Source organism: Balaenoptera ricei, chromosome 12 (assembly GCF_028023285.1).
Source record: "Balaenoptera ricei isolate mBalRic1 chromosome 12, mBalRic1.hap2, whole genome shotgun sequence".
Classification (NCBI taxonomy): domain Eukaryota; kingdom Metazoa; phylum Chordata; class Mammalia; order Artiodactyla; family Balaenopteridae; genus Balaenoptera; species Balaenoptera ricei.
In genome coordinates, this window is record NC_082650.1 from 12,879,733 (window position 1) to 12,893,282 (window position 13,550).

A 13,550-nucleotide genomic window follows, 5' to 3' on the forward strand; every position below is an offset into this window, starting at 1 on the left:
GTCTAAGCTGTGTGCCTCACTGGGCTAGAACGTGGGACATAAAGAAGACTGGGTCTTGGCCTCTGCCTTTGACATTCTCATTGTCAAACCAGGGAGACCTGTCCAGAGCATCATGGTACAACACAAAGGCCATTAGGAGTTAGTGGGAGACCTTGAGGGAGCCAGGATAGTATTGTGGTGGTTAAGAGAGCAGGCTCTGGAGTCTGGGTTTGAATTTGGAAATACCTATTTACTAACTTCCTCCTCTAAATTGCCTTATCTAAGACATGGGACTAATAATAGTATATTATTCATAAAGTGGTTCTAACAATAGTATAGCATGATATATGAAATCATCAATTGGCCAGGCACATAGTAACTGCTTAATAAATGCAATCAATTTATGTTATTATAGGGGAGGGGCCAATTAGCCGACTGGGTAGAGTCAGGAAAGGTTACACTGTGATCCCTTACAACTTATTTAAAGAGTATATATAATTGACCTTTAATAAATGCTTGCTTAGGGAATGAGTATGTTTTATGACAATAAAATAATTTATTGAGCATTTGTTCTATGTTAAGCCCCATGTGAGCCTTATAAAGATATTTTCTCATTTAATTCTTATCTGATCCTAAGAAGAAAATACAATTCTCATCCACATTTCACAGATGGGAGTCCTGAGGTCTCAAAATATCAGTTATTTGCTCAAGATTACAGAGTAAGCTGCATTTAAGCTGGGATTTAAGTTCAGTCCAGACCAATTCAAAGCTTCGCTTTTTTTAAAAAAAATTATTAGCACCTTTAATTATTATTTATTTATGTTTTGTTTTGGCTGTGTTGGGTCTTCATTTCTGTGCGAGGGCTTCCTCTAGTTGCGGCAAGCGGGGGCCACTCTTCATCGCCGTGCGCGGGCCTCTCACTATCATGGCCTCTCTTGTTGTGGAGCACAGGCTCCAGATGCGCAGGCTCAGTAGTTGTGGCTCACGGGCCTAGTTGTCCGGCAGCATGTGGGATCTTTCCAGACTAGGGCTCGAACCCAGGTCCCCTGCATTAGCAGGCAGATTCTCAACCACTGTGCCACCAGGGAAGCCCCAAAACTTTGCTTTTAACTTCTACAAGTTCTGCAAGCTTCTTTACCTAAAAGCGCTGCTGAATTCAAACTAGCTTTTACTTATTATGTATTTGCTCAGTTGATTGATAATAAAAATACGTTAGTATACAGAATCAAAAAATATTCATAGTATTTTACCTGAACATCTTCATTTTATAAATAAATACTTATTGTAGGAAAATAAATAGGTATGGGAATAAAAAATAACTTATTAATACAACTCTTATAATTACTATACACATTTTGCTGTAGATTTCTTCAGACTTTTTTCCCCAATGCATTGATGTTTGAGTTGTATGTATATAAACCCACATTTTTTTTTTTTTTTTAAGATTTATTGATTGATTGATTGATTGCTATGTTGGGTCTTTGTTTCTGTGCTAGGGCTTTCTCTAGTTGCGGCAAGCGGGGGCCACTCTTCATCGCGGTGCGCAGGCCTCTCACTATCGTGGCCTCTCTTGTTGCAGAGCACAGGCTCCAGACGCGCAGGCTCAGTAGTTGTGGCTCACTGGCCTAGTTGCTCTGCGGCATGTGGCATCTTCCCAGACCAGGGCTCGAACCCGCGTCCCCTGCATTGGTAGGCAGATTCTCAACCACTGCGCCACCAGGGAAGCCCTAAACCCACATTTTTATAATAAAAATTGAATGAAGTTAAATCGCACATATTTTCCCCTATTTTTTCATTAAGAATATATTGAAAACTCTTCACATGTTTGGTATGGTAGTACTTAGCATGGTTGATGGCACATAGTAAAGATTCAGCAAATGTCAGCAGCCATTGAGATTGTCACCACTGTCATCAACACCATCTTGCCCTCCAGCAAGGCTGTAATAATTTGACATCCCAACAACAAATTATTCTTTTCAACACACCTCCAGCAAACTAGGCTTCTGACAATTCTTTTGTGTATGCCAATGTTGAAGAATAAAAATGGAATTAGGCTGTTGTTTTACTTTGCACATATTTTATTACTAATGAGATTAAACATTAGTCATTTTTATTTTTATGTTTTGAATTTTCCTTCACATGTTATTTTATTAGTTCTCTATTTTATTTTTTTAATTTTTAGGTGTTTTTCTTGAAGTATATTTGATTTACAATGTTGTGTTAGTTTCTGGTGTACAGAAAAGTGGTACAGTTATGCATATATATGTATATACACATATGTATATATAGTTTTTCAGATTCTTTTCCATTGTAGGTTATTATAAGGTATTGAATATAGTTCCCTATGCTATATAGTAGGACCTTGTTGTTTATCTGTTTTATATATAGTAGTGTGTATCTGTTAGTACCAAGCTCCTAATTATCCCTCCCCCTCACTTTCCCCTTTGACAATTGTAACTTTGTTATCTATCTGTGAGTCTGTTTCTGTTTTGTAAATAAGTTCATCTGTATCATTTTTTCGATTCCATGTATAACTGAAAGAATAAGGTATTTGTCTTTCTCTGTCTGAGTTACTTCACTTAGTATGGTATCTCTAGGTCCATCCATGTTGCTACAAATAGCATTATTTTATTCTTTTTTATTGCTGAGTAATACTCCATTATATATGTACCACAACTTCTTTATTCACTCATCTGTCAAGGGACACTTAGGTTGCTTCCGTGTCTTGGCTATTGTAAATAGTGCTGCTGTGAACATTAGGGTGCATGTATATTTTCGAGTTAGAGTTTTTGTCTTTTCTGGATGTAGGCCCAGAAGTGGGATTGTTGGATCATATGATAACTATTTTTAGCTTTTCAAGGAACCTCCATACTGTTCTCCATAATGGCTTCACCAATTTACATTCCCACCAACAGTGTAGGAGGGTTCTCTTTTCTCCATGCCCACTCCAGCATTTGTTATTTGTAGACTTTTTGATGATGGCCACTCTGACTTGTGTGAGGTGTTACCACTTTGTAGTTTTGATTTGCATTTCTCTAATAATTAGTGATGTTGAGCATCTTTTCATGTGCCTGTTGACCATCTGGATGTTTTCTTTGGAGAAATGTCTATTTAGGTCTTCTGCCCATTTTTTGATTGGGTTGTTCCTTTTTTTTTTTTCATATTGAGCTGTATGACCTATTTGTATGTTTTGGAAGTTAATCCCTGTTGGTTGCATTGTTTGCAAATATTTTCTCCTATTCTGTAGGTTGTCTTTTTGTTTTGTTCATGATTTCCTTTGCTGTGCAGAAGGTTTTAAGTTTGATTAGGCCCATTTGTTTATTTTTACTTTTATTTCTTTTGTCTTGGGAGACTGACCTAAGAAAACATTGCTACAATTTATGATGGAGGATGTTCTGCCTATGTTCTCTTCTAGGAGTTTTAAGGTGTTCTGTCTTATATTTAAGTCTTTAAGTCATTTTGCATTTATTTTTGTGTATGTTGTGAGGGAGTGTTCTAACTTCATTGATTTACATGCAGCTGTCCAGCTTTCCCAACAACACTTGCTGAAGAGACTGTCTTTTCTCCATTGTATGTTCTTGCTTCCTTTGTCGAAGATTAATTGACCATAGGTGTGTGGGTTTATTTCTGGGCTCTCTATTCTGTTTCATTGATCCATATGTCTGTTTTGTCCTAATACCATGCTATTTTGATTACTGTAGTTTTGTAGTGTTGTCTGAAGTCTGGGAGTGTCATGCCTCTAGGTTTCTTCTTTTTCCTCAGGATTGCTTTAGCAATTCTGGGTCTTTTGCGGTTCCATATAAATTTTAGGATTATTTGTTCTAGTTCTGTGAAAAATGTCATGGGTAATCTGATAGGGTGCATTGCATTAAATCTGTAGATTGCTTTGGGTAATATGGTCATTTTAAAAATATTAATTCTTCCAATCCAAGAGCATGGGGTATCTTTCCTTTTCTTTGAATCATCTTCAATTTCCTTTATCAGTGTTTTATAGTCCTCAGCATATAAGTCTTTCACCTCCTTGGTCAAGTTTATTCTTAGGTATTTTTTTTTTTTTTGACATGGTTTTAAAAGAGGTTTTTTTTTTTTTTTTTTTTTTCTGACAGTTCATTTCATTTCTGTGTTTCCTGTACCTGGATATGTTTCCTTCTTTAGGTTTTGGACGTTTTCAGCCATAATTTCTTCAAATACTTTTTTGGTCCCCTTTTCTCTTTTTTCTCCTTCTTGGATCCCTGTTATGTGTAGATTGGCATGCTTCTTTTTTTTTTTTAACATCTTTATTGGAGTATAATTGCTTTACATTGGTGTGTTAGTTTCTGCTTTATAACAAAGTGAATCAGCTATACATATACCTATATCCCCATATCTCCTCCCTCTTGCGTCTCGCTCCCACCCTCCCTATCCCAGCCCTCTAAGTGGTCACAAAGCACCGAGCTGATCTTCCTGTGGCATGCTTTATATTATCCCATAGGTCTCATGTTGCTTTCATTTTTTTCATTTTTCTTTCTGTCTGCTATTCTGATTGAGTGATTTCCATTATTCTATCTTCCAGATCACTTCTTCTCTCTTCTGCATTATTTAGTTTGCTATTTATTGCACTTAGTTCAGTTTTCATCTTGGCAATTGAGTGGTCTAATTTTAATTGTCCTCTTTATAGTTTCTATTTCCTCATTACAGTGATCCACAGTTCTATCCATAGTCTTTCTTAATTTCTTCAGGATTTTTATTACTTCCTTTTTGAACTTGGGGTCTAGTAAACTGGAGAGGTCTGTCTCATTGTTTGTTCTTTCAGGGGATTTCTCTTCTTTTAACTGGGAATGGTTTCTCCTTCATTTTACTTATATTTCTCTGACTTATTAATTTAGGAGAAGCAGTTATCTATTGTGGTCTTGAAGGGCTGTTTTTATTTGGGAGCGTCCTGTATGAGTCTAATATTTTTCGTGCTAGGGCTGTTTTCGGTATGGATGCCTGCCACATCTTTCCTCAGTGTGTGCTGGCCATTATCCCCTTGATAGGGGGTGTGATTGATGTTGTGGAGGCCAAAGCCTGCACTAGATGTTGGAGGGGTCTCCTCTTTGCTCCATGGTTGTCATAGCCCTGTCGGGGGCAGAGCCTGCTCCCCAGTTATTGGAATAGAAGCCCTCAGGTCTGGTTCTAAGCTGTGGTGTGAGGTAGTTGGGACTGGCACACTCTCGCTGGGAAAGGAGCCACTGGGTATTCCTCCGCAGGAGCCGTCCACTGAGACGTGTGCTCTGTGATGTTGCCTGTCACCATTGTGCGTGCTCACAAAGTACACTGTTGAAACTACCCTCTGCCCCATCTCAGCAGAGGAAAAGCTAGCAATCAGGCTGCAAGTCCCTCAGGCGCTGTGCTCACAAATCTGCCAGTGGCGTAAATCCGTGGAAGTCACGCACCCACCAGGAATCAGTTCAGATTTCAGCCCCACTTCTGCGTGTGGGCAACCTGCATGTGTGTGTGTGCGCCCAGAGCTTGTAGAGTTGGGGCTGCACCCTCTGCGAGCAGGCTGAGGATGAGGCTGCTGTGACAGGGCCATGCCCCTCCCTTTGCACTCGCAGTGACAATAGGGATCCTATTTGTCCTCACACACCACCAGTTGTGGCCTGGACCACTCTCGAGGACCTTGGGGCTGTCTCTGCACGGCCAAACTGAATCTTCTCCCTGGGTTTGTCTGCTGAAGCCCAAGTATCAGAACCCAGCTGCCACCGGCGAGCGCTCCAGCTGGTATGTGCTTTGGGCTGGGGCATGCGGTGAGGTGGCCAGGACCTTCTGTGCAGGTCTCTCTTTGTCCTGCCTTCTACAAGCTTGTTGCTGCACTCACCTCTGCACTCACCTGAAGCTTCCTATCTGACCTGGCTGATCTCCCAGCCGGTGAAGGGGGTTCCCAGGGTGAGGGAACTTTTCACAGCTCCCTCCAGGGGTACAGGTCCCGTCCTGCTTCCTTTTCTCCCCCTTTCATCCTACCCAGTTATGTGGTGGTCTTTCTTGCAGCTGTGGCTGTATGAGACCTTCAGCCAGCACTCAGTGGGTGTTCTGTGAGAACTGCTCCACATGTGATGTAGTTTTGATGTATCTGTGGGAGGAGGTGAGCTCCACGTCCTTCTACTTCACCATCTTCATCTCCCAGTCTGCTTATTATTTTCTTATTGGTGAGTATGGACTCTTTATGTTATGATTCTCATTTATTAAATGTATATTGCAGATATTTTCATCAGCTTGTGATTTGATTTTCTATTTATATTTTAGTGTATTTTTTAAACAAGTAGTTTAAAAATTAAGTCATTAAATTGGTCGGTCTTTTTTATTGTGGTTTTTCTCTTTGGCATTTTACAAATAAATGTTTTATTCATATTTATGTAATATAAATATGGCATTTTTGACATAAAAAGTGGTATACATTTTTCAGAACTTGGGAACCATTGGTATAAGAAATAAAGTCACATGGGGTATGGATCTGCATTTATGGTGTCACTGGGAAGAGGTGAAAGGCTCTTTGCTTTGGGGAGAGTTTCAGTGGCTTGTGGATGTTTACCAAGTTTCTCACTTGTCAAAGTCTAAAGATATGAGATTTTTTTTCTTTTTGTTTTCATCTTCTTTTCTTGAAACCAGTGTCTTGTTTTTCAGGTAATCCACTACAAAGTTCAATACATCAAAAGGGGCTCATCTTTATATTAAAGTTGGGACTTCTGAGGCAGAGGGCTTAGTTACATTTTTGAAATTGTTAAATTAATGCAATCAGAATAATAGTAATGGATCAAATATTTCTGCACCTTACATTATGTTGTTCATCATGAAGATGAAAATATTTTCACTTTTCAAAGATATATGTTTATGTATTATACAATATTAAGTAGATAAAAAATAGATACATCTTGCTGTAGACTTGAAAAATATACTGACAAATGTGCAGATGAAATTCTGGCTTATTTTATGAACTCAGTTTGTAACAGTTGGTTTATTCTGGATTAAAGGGCCATGTAATGAATCACTTTTATTGTGAAATTCATCAATCAAAATAGAAATGCCCTTCTTCCCGTCAAAGAGATATACGCTTTTATGAACAATTTAATCCCACATTTAACTGAAAATCCTTCTTTTCTTCTAGTTTTTGTTTCTATCAATTTGGCATCATACATGGCTACTGATGGCAGTGATCTTGTAAGTACCCTTTGGAATACTTCAGACTTTAGATATTAATTGTCAGTTTGATGAATGAGTAAAAAATTAGGTCGATTTTAAGTTTGGCTAGCTATTTATTATCCTCCATTTCGTTAGTCACAATGGAATTAAATGATCTTCTTGTTAGAGTCTGAGGGTTTCTTATGATCACCAAGCATTTGTTTAAGACTCCTAGCTGTTTACTTTTAAAGAGCAAGAAACATAACCATGATTTTAACATACTGTACATAAATTATCTCCATTTAAAATTAACTATGTTATAGTGTAACCTCTCATGCAACTTCTATGGGAATAAGTCTGCTAATTATTATGGTGAAATTGTAGGTTCTTTTGAAGATAATTTTATAGCCATAAATTTGCCTAAATTAGGTAAGTCAATTGAGCAAATTTCCTCTATTAGATGAGGCAACTTATGCAGGGAAATTAGAGAAGTTGATATCAGTAACATGACACTTCAAACAGAAGGGGATGTAGGATAGTGTGGGATTGGATAGTGTCCATTTTTTGGCAAATCTAATGACTTCATGATGGATGCATAAGACAGAGTTTTTGGAGCACAGCCAAAAGCAGAATCAGAAGTGGAGCGCTGAGAAAATACAGTATAGACTTCCTGCCAAATAGGGAACCTGGACAATGGTTTCCTGATGCACATTAGGAAATGGATGTCAAGGCAGGTTGTAACAATAATGATGGAGAAATGGAGGGAGTCAGACAGCTCCTGGAAGGGCCACCTTACTAAAAAGCAGGACAGCATAGTAATTCTCTGCTTGTTAACAATTTCATATTCCAGAGAGAGAGAAGGCAATGAGAGCACTTTAATTCTGATGCTACGTCTAAATGAGGAGGGAAAGCTTGCTAGTGATGAAAAATGGTGGACACTTCGGGAGACAGGGCTGCAGAAAACTAAAAATGAAAACGCAAATTACGGTCACTTAGGCAAGCTAGGAAATTCGCTATCTGAAACTTGCAGAAAGAAGAAAGTGTGATTCTTTGGACATGAATGGGTGTGTGTGTTTGATGATAGACATGTGAATAATCACAGTGAAGATAAAGAAGAACAACTAAGAGAATAAATGTGGCTGCAATGGAAGATTTTTGCTAGGATTAGATATAAAGGTGTTTGTACAGGGTGTTAAAGGAGGGTCTTATGGTCAAGGGCAAAAGCAAATGGATGTCACAGATCTGTAAAGATAGAGTCAGGGAGACTCAGGTTCAGAATATCCAAAGTTTATGAAAAATTTTAAAAGAAAAAAATGCATAGGATTATAAGCATATGTGTCATGTGTACGTGTTATGTGGAACAAAGATATGAAAACAAAGAATTAGGACTGTTGGATCCTTGAGAAAGGTAATGGAGGGTTTAATTATTACACTGCTTCACTTTTTCTGAAGAAAAAATGTAGTCTTCCAGCTGGAAGGAGTTCATCTTATATGTTTAAGAGGAAATGGAAATTAAGATAACACGAGACCACCTAAGGATGTTAAATGAATAAGTTCGTTCATTCATTCATTGAGACATTCATTTAATGCTCACTGATTACCTCTCCTGAGTTTATCAAGTGTCAACCACGGTAGTAGGTGGGAATTGGAGATTTAATTGTGACTTGAAACAAGTTAAAATCTCCACGTCTTAAAAAAAAAAGTATAGCCTTGGGTTTTGGAACAAAGATGGTAGATGTGATTACCAAAGGACTAACATATCATTCTGTAGCCCCCAATCTATAGCTATTACCGCTGTAATAGGTAACCTGCTTCCCCTTGGTCCTGGGCACAAGTGGATTCTGTTCTTCTTGGTGGGAACTCCGGCTATTTATGGGTCTTTCTCATTTCACGAGCCATTTTCCACTCCTAGACGCAATCAGCTCAGCTCTCCTTGTGTGTCTATTTACCTGTTGTTTTTATCTCACAGCCATCAGCGTCTGGGCAGTACTGCTTAATGTCTCTCTTAAGCATTTCTTCCAGCTGCTTTTCAGTGGTTAACCTACTTTATCTTTCCATTCAGAAAATTAGTTCAATTTTCTGCTGTCATTTGTTCTCTAAATAAGATGTAGCACAGGAGACCTATTTGTATGCTAGGTACTTTCGGTAGGCGTGACACATTTGAGCTAATCGCATCCCGAACTACACCTCACTTCCACTAAACTAGCATTTATTGAGCTACATGTGCTGAGCTCTCTGCTCAGTGCTGGGGTGCGAAGAGGAGGAGCCCACCACCTGGTTGGGGCAGGGTGATGGTAAAGTGGTGCTAATAAAACTGTTCAAGAAAGTGGATTCTAAGCATCTGAAGTCTTACTATGTGCATAGTAAAAAAGCATTGTTCTTTTTTTGTTAAGCTGAGTTGCTGTTATCTGATGGTATTCTTTTCTTTCCTCCGGTTTTCTCTCCTCTGAAGGGAAAGAGCAGAATTTTCAAAGCTAAAGCTTCACACAGAATCAAAAAGTATTAACTCACCAAGTTCTGTCTGTTTTGCCTCCTAAACATTTCTCCATCTTCTCAGACGCAACACTTGCCCTTCCTTCTGTTCACTGGGCTCTTTGCCTCTCTCTGCACCTGCTTCCAACTACCCCACCCCCGACTACTCTCTGTTGCCTCACAACAGCCAGGGTGGGTTCTCCTAACTGCAGATGTGATTTTGCCACCCACCTGCTTCTATCTGTTCAGTGGCTTCCCTTGGCTTTCAGATGAACTTCATACTTTCAAACATAACTTACATGACGTGGCTTGGCCACTCTGAATGTGGTAACCACCTCCAAAACCTACCTGCGCTCGGTGGTCAACGCCTCCTGGCTTGTACCTGCATCTCTGTATCACATCCTCTCAGGCGCAGGTCTTTATCTGGAGGGCCTCCTGTGACTCCCCGGTTCTAGGTAAGCACTGTAATGGTGTGCAGACCTCATTATCCTTGTTCAGCTCTCTTTCGTCTGTGTTTCACTGGAAGCTGTGTTAGAACTTGCTTGCCATTGAATCTCTGGTCCTTGGCACTCAGCAGTTGTGCAGTAAGTGGTGGTTGAATAAACAAAAGCCATAATTTACCAAATTGTGCCCTGAAAGAAAGCACTAGTATAATCACCTGTAGGATCCGGGTCATAGCTTTTTTGGGAAATTTTTAACATAAATGATTAAATTTGGTACAATCGCTAAACATCCATTTGTGTAGTTCTTGATGTTTATAAGGCTTTCCGTACATTATACTGTGGTGATTAAGCATTATGCACCAAATCAGTATGGCTTGGTTTTCTTTTATGATTAGTTTCTTATTAAAATAAATAGATAGAGATAGATAAATAAATAATAACAACCAGCATGTGAATCTTAAGGCTTGGCTAAGAAACTTATCTGGTCTCAGATTTTAGTAACAACATTCTAGCTAAAGAAGGAAAACAGCCTTAATTTAATGATGCCGAGTCTCAGAGGGAATGTGACACATCACCTCTTTTACCATTGGACACAATTCTTTTACCTAAAGCTTTCAGGGATTCCTTGCAGGGATTGCTCTAGTGAGGAAGAAATGTCAGAATTATCTTAGATCAAAACTTTATGACAGTGTTTTCTCAAAAATTGTTTAAAATAAATTTCCTTCAGTAAATATTGTCTGGAAAAAATGTCAAGTGAAAACTTTTTCCTGAAATGAAGGTCTCTGCGTATAAATCATGGTTACATTGCTCAATTCTTCTGCTGATGAGGACAAGCTCACTGAATGTGAATGGACATTTAACTTCTGCCACCGTGGTCATTGGGTTATCTGCTGTTGCCTGGACTGTCATCTGTGTGGTGATCTAACAGCAGACTGGTCCCTGATGCCTTTGCTTCACAAGAGAGCTCTGCATTTGTTGTTCACAGAACATGTATTGCCTGGTCTTTATGTGTACTGTGTGCTGTGAGCAGCCCAGATATGATTCCAGCCCCCATGGGAACCTGCTCTGCCCCCCACTCCATCCCTGTGCTCATGGTGTGTGTCTCAGGGATGTGGTGATATTCAGGGATGAAGTGAGGAAACTATTTTCCACCTTTTTGATCAACTAGAAAGAGCTGAAATGTTGGCACCTTGTTTTTTTAGGCCCCATCAACAGAACTCTATGTTGAATTGCCTGTGCCAATGCTGTCTTGGACGCAGGAGACTGTTTTGCATATTTTCTGTCCCAAGTAGGACTTCGAGTGGAGAAGTGCATGACAGCTATCTGGGGAACAGACTGGGTGAGGTCTTGTTAGCTACCACTGGAAGCTACCACCTCCTCCCAGCGCCTCTCCTCCACCCCATGCCTTCCTATTTCTTGGGTTCCTGATTCTTAGTATTTGGTGGATATGGTTAAAACAGGATGCTGGAGAAAGTTACTGTGGTTTTTGAGGAAATAGTATTTTACCTTCAAGGAAACGCCAAGGGTCATCTCTCCAGATGGGTTCAAACTTAGTGTCAATTGATCCCAGGGGCTTTTCTCTATGTATGTGCCTCTCTCGGGGGAGAAAGATGTTGGAGCAACTTTTATGTTGCTTTTCTCTGCTGATGTTAGCGGAGGTATTTTTCAGCTCTGAGTAATCAAACAATAGAGATGGCTTTCAAGATATTTGTTAAATCTCCACTTGTACCAGGCACTATTATTAAGGCATTATAGGAAGTAAAATTTGATACAAGACCCAGTTAATCTTTTGGTAAATATTTATTGAACGCTTCCTATGTGTCAGGCATCACTCTAGGTGCTAGATTTTGAAGTCATGACGTGTTCAAGAACATCAATTCTATCTTGAATTCTTGGCCAATCATTGACTCTAAGCAGAGTCATCATTCAACTACGGAGCTGATGAAAGAGATTTGATAAACTTTAAGAAGCAACATTAACAGGGGAAGTGATTGAGTAGCTGTGTGGGATAGAGGGTTGGACCATTAGATGGATTGTGTTACTACCATGTATGTACCACTCAGATATATAAACAGATAGATTATAATATCCATTTAAGAGGCATCAGCAAAGCATTGTGGAATATAAAACACAGAAGAAGTAGTAACACTGAGTTAAACAATAGGCTTAGGAGTCTGACTGGCCTGGGTCCTAGTCTTGGCTCTGCTACTAGCTATGTGTGATCTGAGGGGAAGTTACTTAAGCACACCGAGATGAAGTTCCTCATTTGTGAAAAGGAAGGTAAAAATAGTACCTACCATGAAGATCTTTGGGAAATAATATAAATCAATTGCTACAGTGACTACAAATAAATAACACTGAGTGAATGTAAGATTTTTATAAGAGCTCACTGCCTTTTAAAGTCAGAAAGGGCTTTATGGTGGAGGTGGCATTTGGCCTCGATCTGAAAGGATGAGTAAGCATTAAGCAGATGAAAAATGGGGGAAGAGAATAAAGCATTCAAAAGTATGGAGTTGTTAAAGTGCCTGACATTTCTGTAGGATAGAAAAAAGTTTAAGGTGCCAGGAGCAGAATTGGACAGATGTCTTGGTGGGATGTTGAAGCTACTGTGGGAAGGGACTCGCTTGTCACTTAAACTGTGATTTCAAGATGGAATCTCATACATGAAATGACTGGCTTCCATTCAATAATGGTCCTGCAGGTTCACATGTAGACACTCCACTCTGCTGTAAATACAGAGCAATGACAGACAAAGAGAAACATAGAAAGCAGGAAAAGCACAGTTAGGCTCAAAAACACAGTAATCATCTCCATGGATCAGAAATAAAAAGTGGCAACATGACTGAAGCTACGGCCTGCTGGGCACCTACCTCATCTGGAGGCAGGAAGCAGTTTGCCTCCTGGTCCAGGTTAGGGAGGTGGGCAAACGCTCCCCTAAATATGAGGGAGCTATGGTCACTTCTTTTTTTAAAATTTTATTTATTTATTTATTTCTGGCTGTGTTGGGTCTTGGTTTCTGCACACGGGCTTTAGTTGCGGTGAGGGGGGGCTACTCTTCCTTGCGGTGCGTGGGCTTCTCATTGCGGTGGCTTCCCTTGTTGCGGAGCATGGGCTCTAGGAGCACGGACTTCAGTAGTTGTGGCTCGCAGGCTTCAGTAGTTGTGGCTCTCGGGCTCAGTAGTTGTGGCTCATGGGCTCTAAAGTGCAGGCTCAGTAGTTGTGGCACACGGGCTTCGTTGTTCTGTGGCATGTGGGATCTTCCCGGACCAGGGCTGGAACCCGTGTCCCCTGCATTGGCAGGCAGATTCTTAACTGCTGCGCCACCAGGGAAGCCCCTACGTTCACTTCTCAATGACAATGGTAAACAGCGGCTCCCTCACTTGTGAAAGGGGCTAAAGATGAAAAGAGAAAACAGTTGTTAAAGCACTGCCTGGTGTTACACAATTCCACAAGCTACCTGAGGGCCTAGGAAGGGAGGAATAGGGACACATATCCAAATCAGGAGCTAAACCTAGTCAC

The 13,550-nt window shown here is 40.0% G+C and overlaps 1 protein-coding gene across 2 annotated transcripts in view; it reads left to right on the forward strand.

The window, feature by feature from the left end:
* The window catches only part of IPCEF1 (interaction protein for cytohesin exchange factors 1), a 208,364-nt gene that overhangs the window by 104,693 nt on the left and 90,121 nt on the right, over positions 1–13,550 (forward strand). For both annotated transcript variants that reach the window (XM_059940965.1, XM_059940964.1), the window contains exons 3-4: positions 5,989–6,146; positions 7,103–7,155. In XM_059940965.1, the coding sequence (XP_059796948.1) occupies positions 5,989–6,146; positions 7,103–7,155 (211 nt within the window). The remainder of the gene's footprint in view (positions 1–5,988; positions 6,147–7,102; positions 7,156–13,550) is intronic.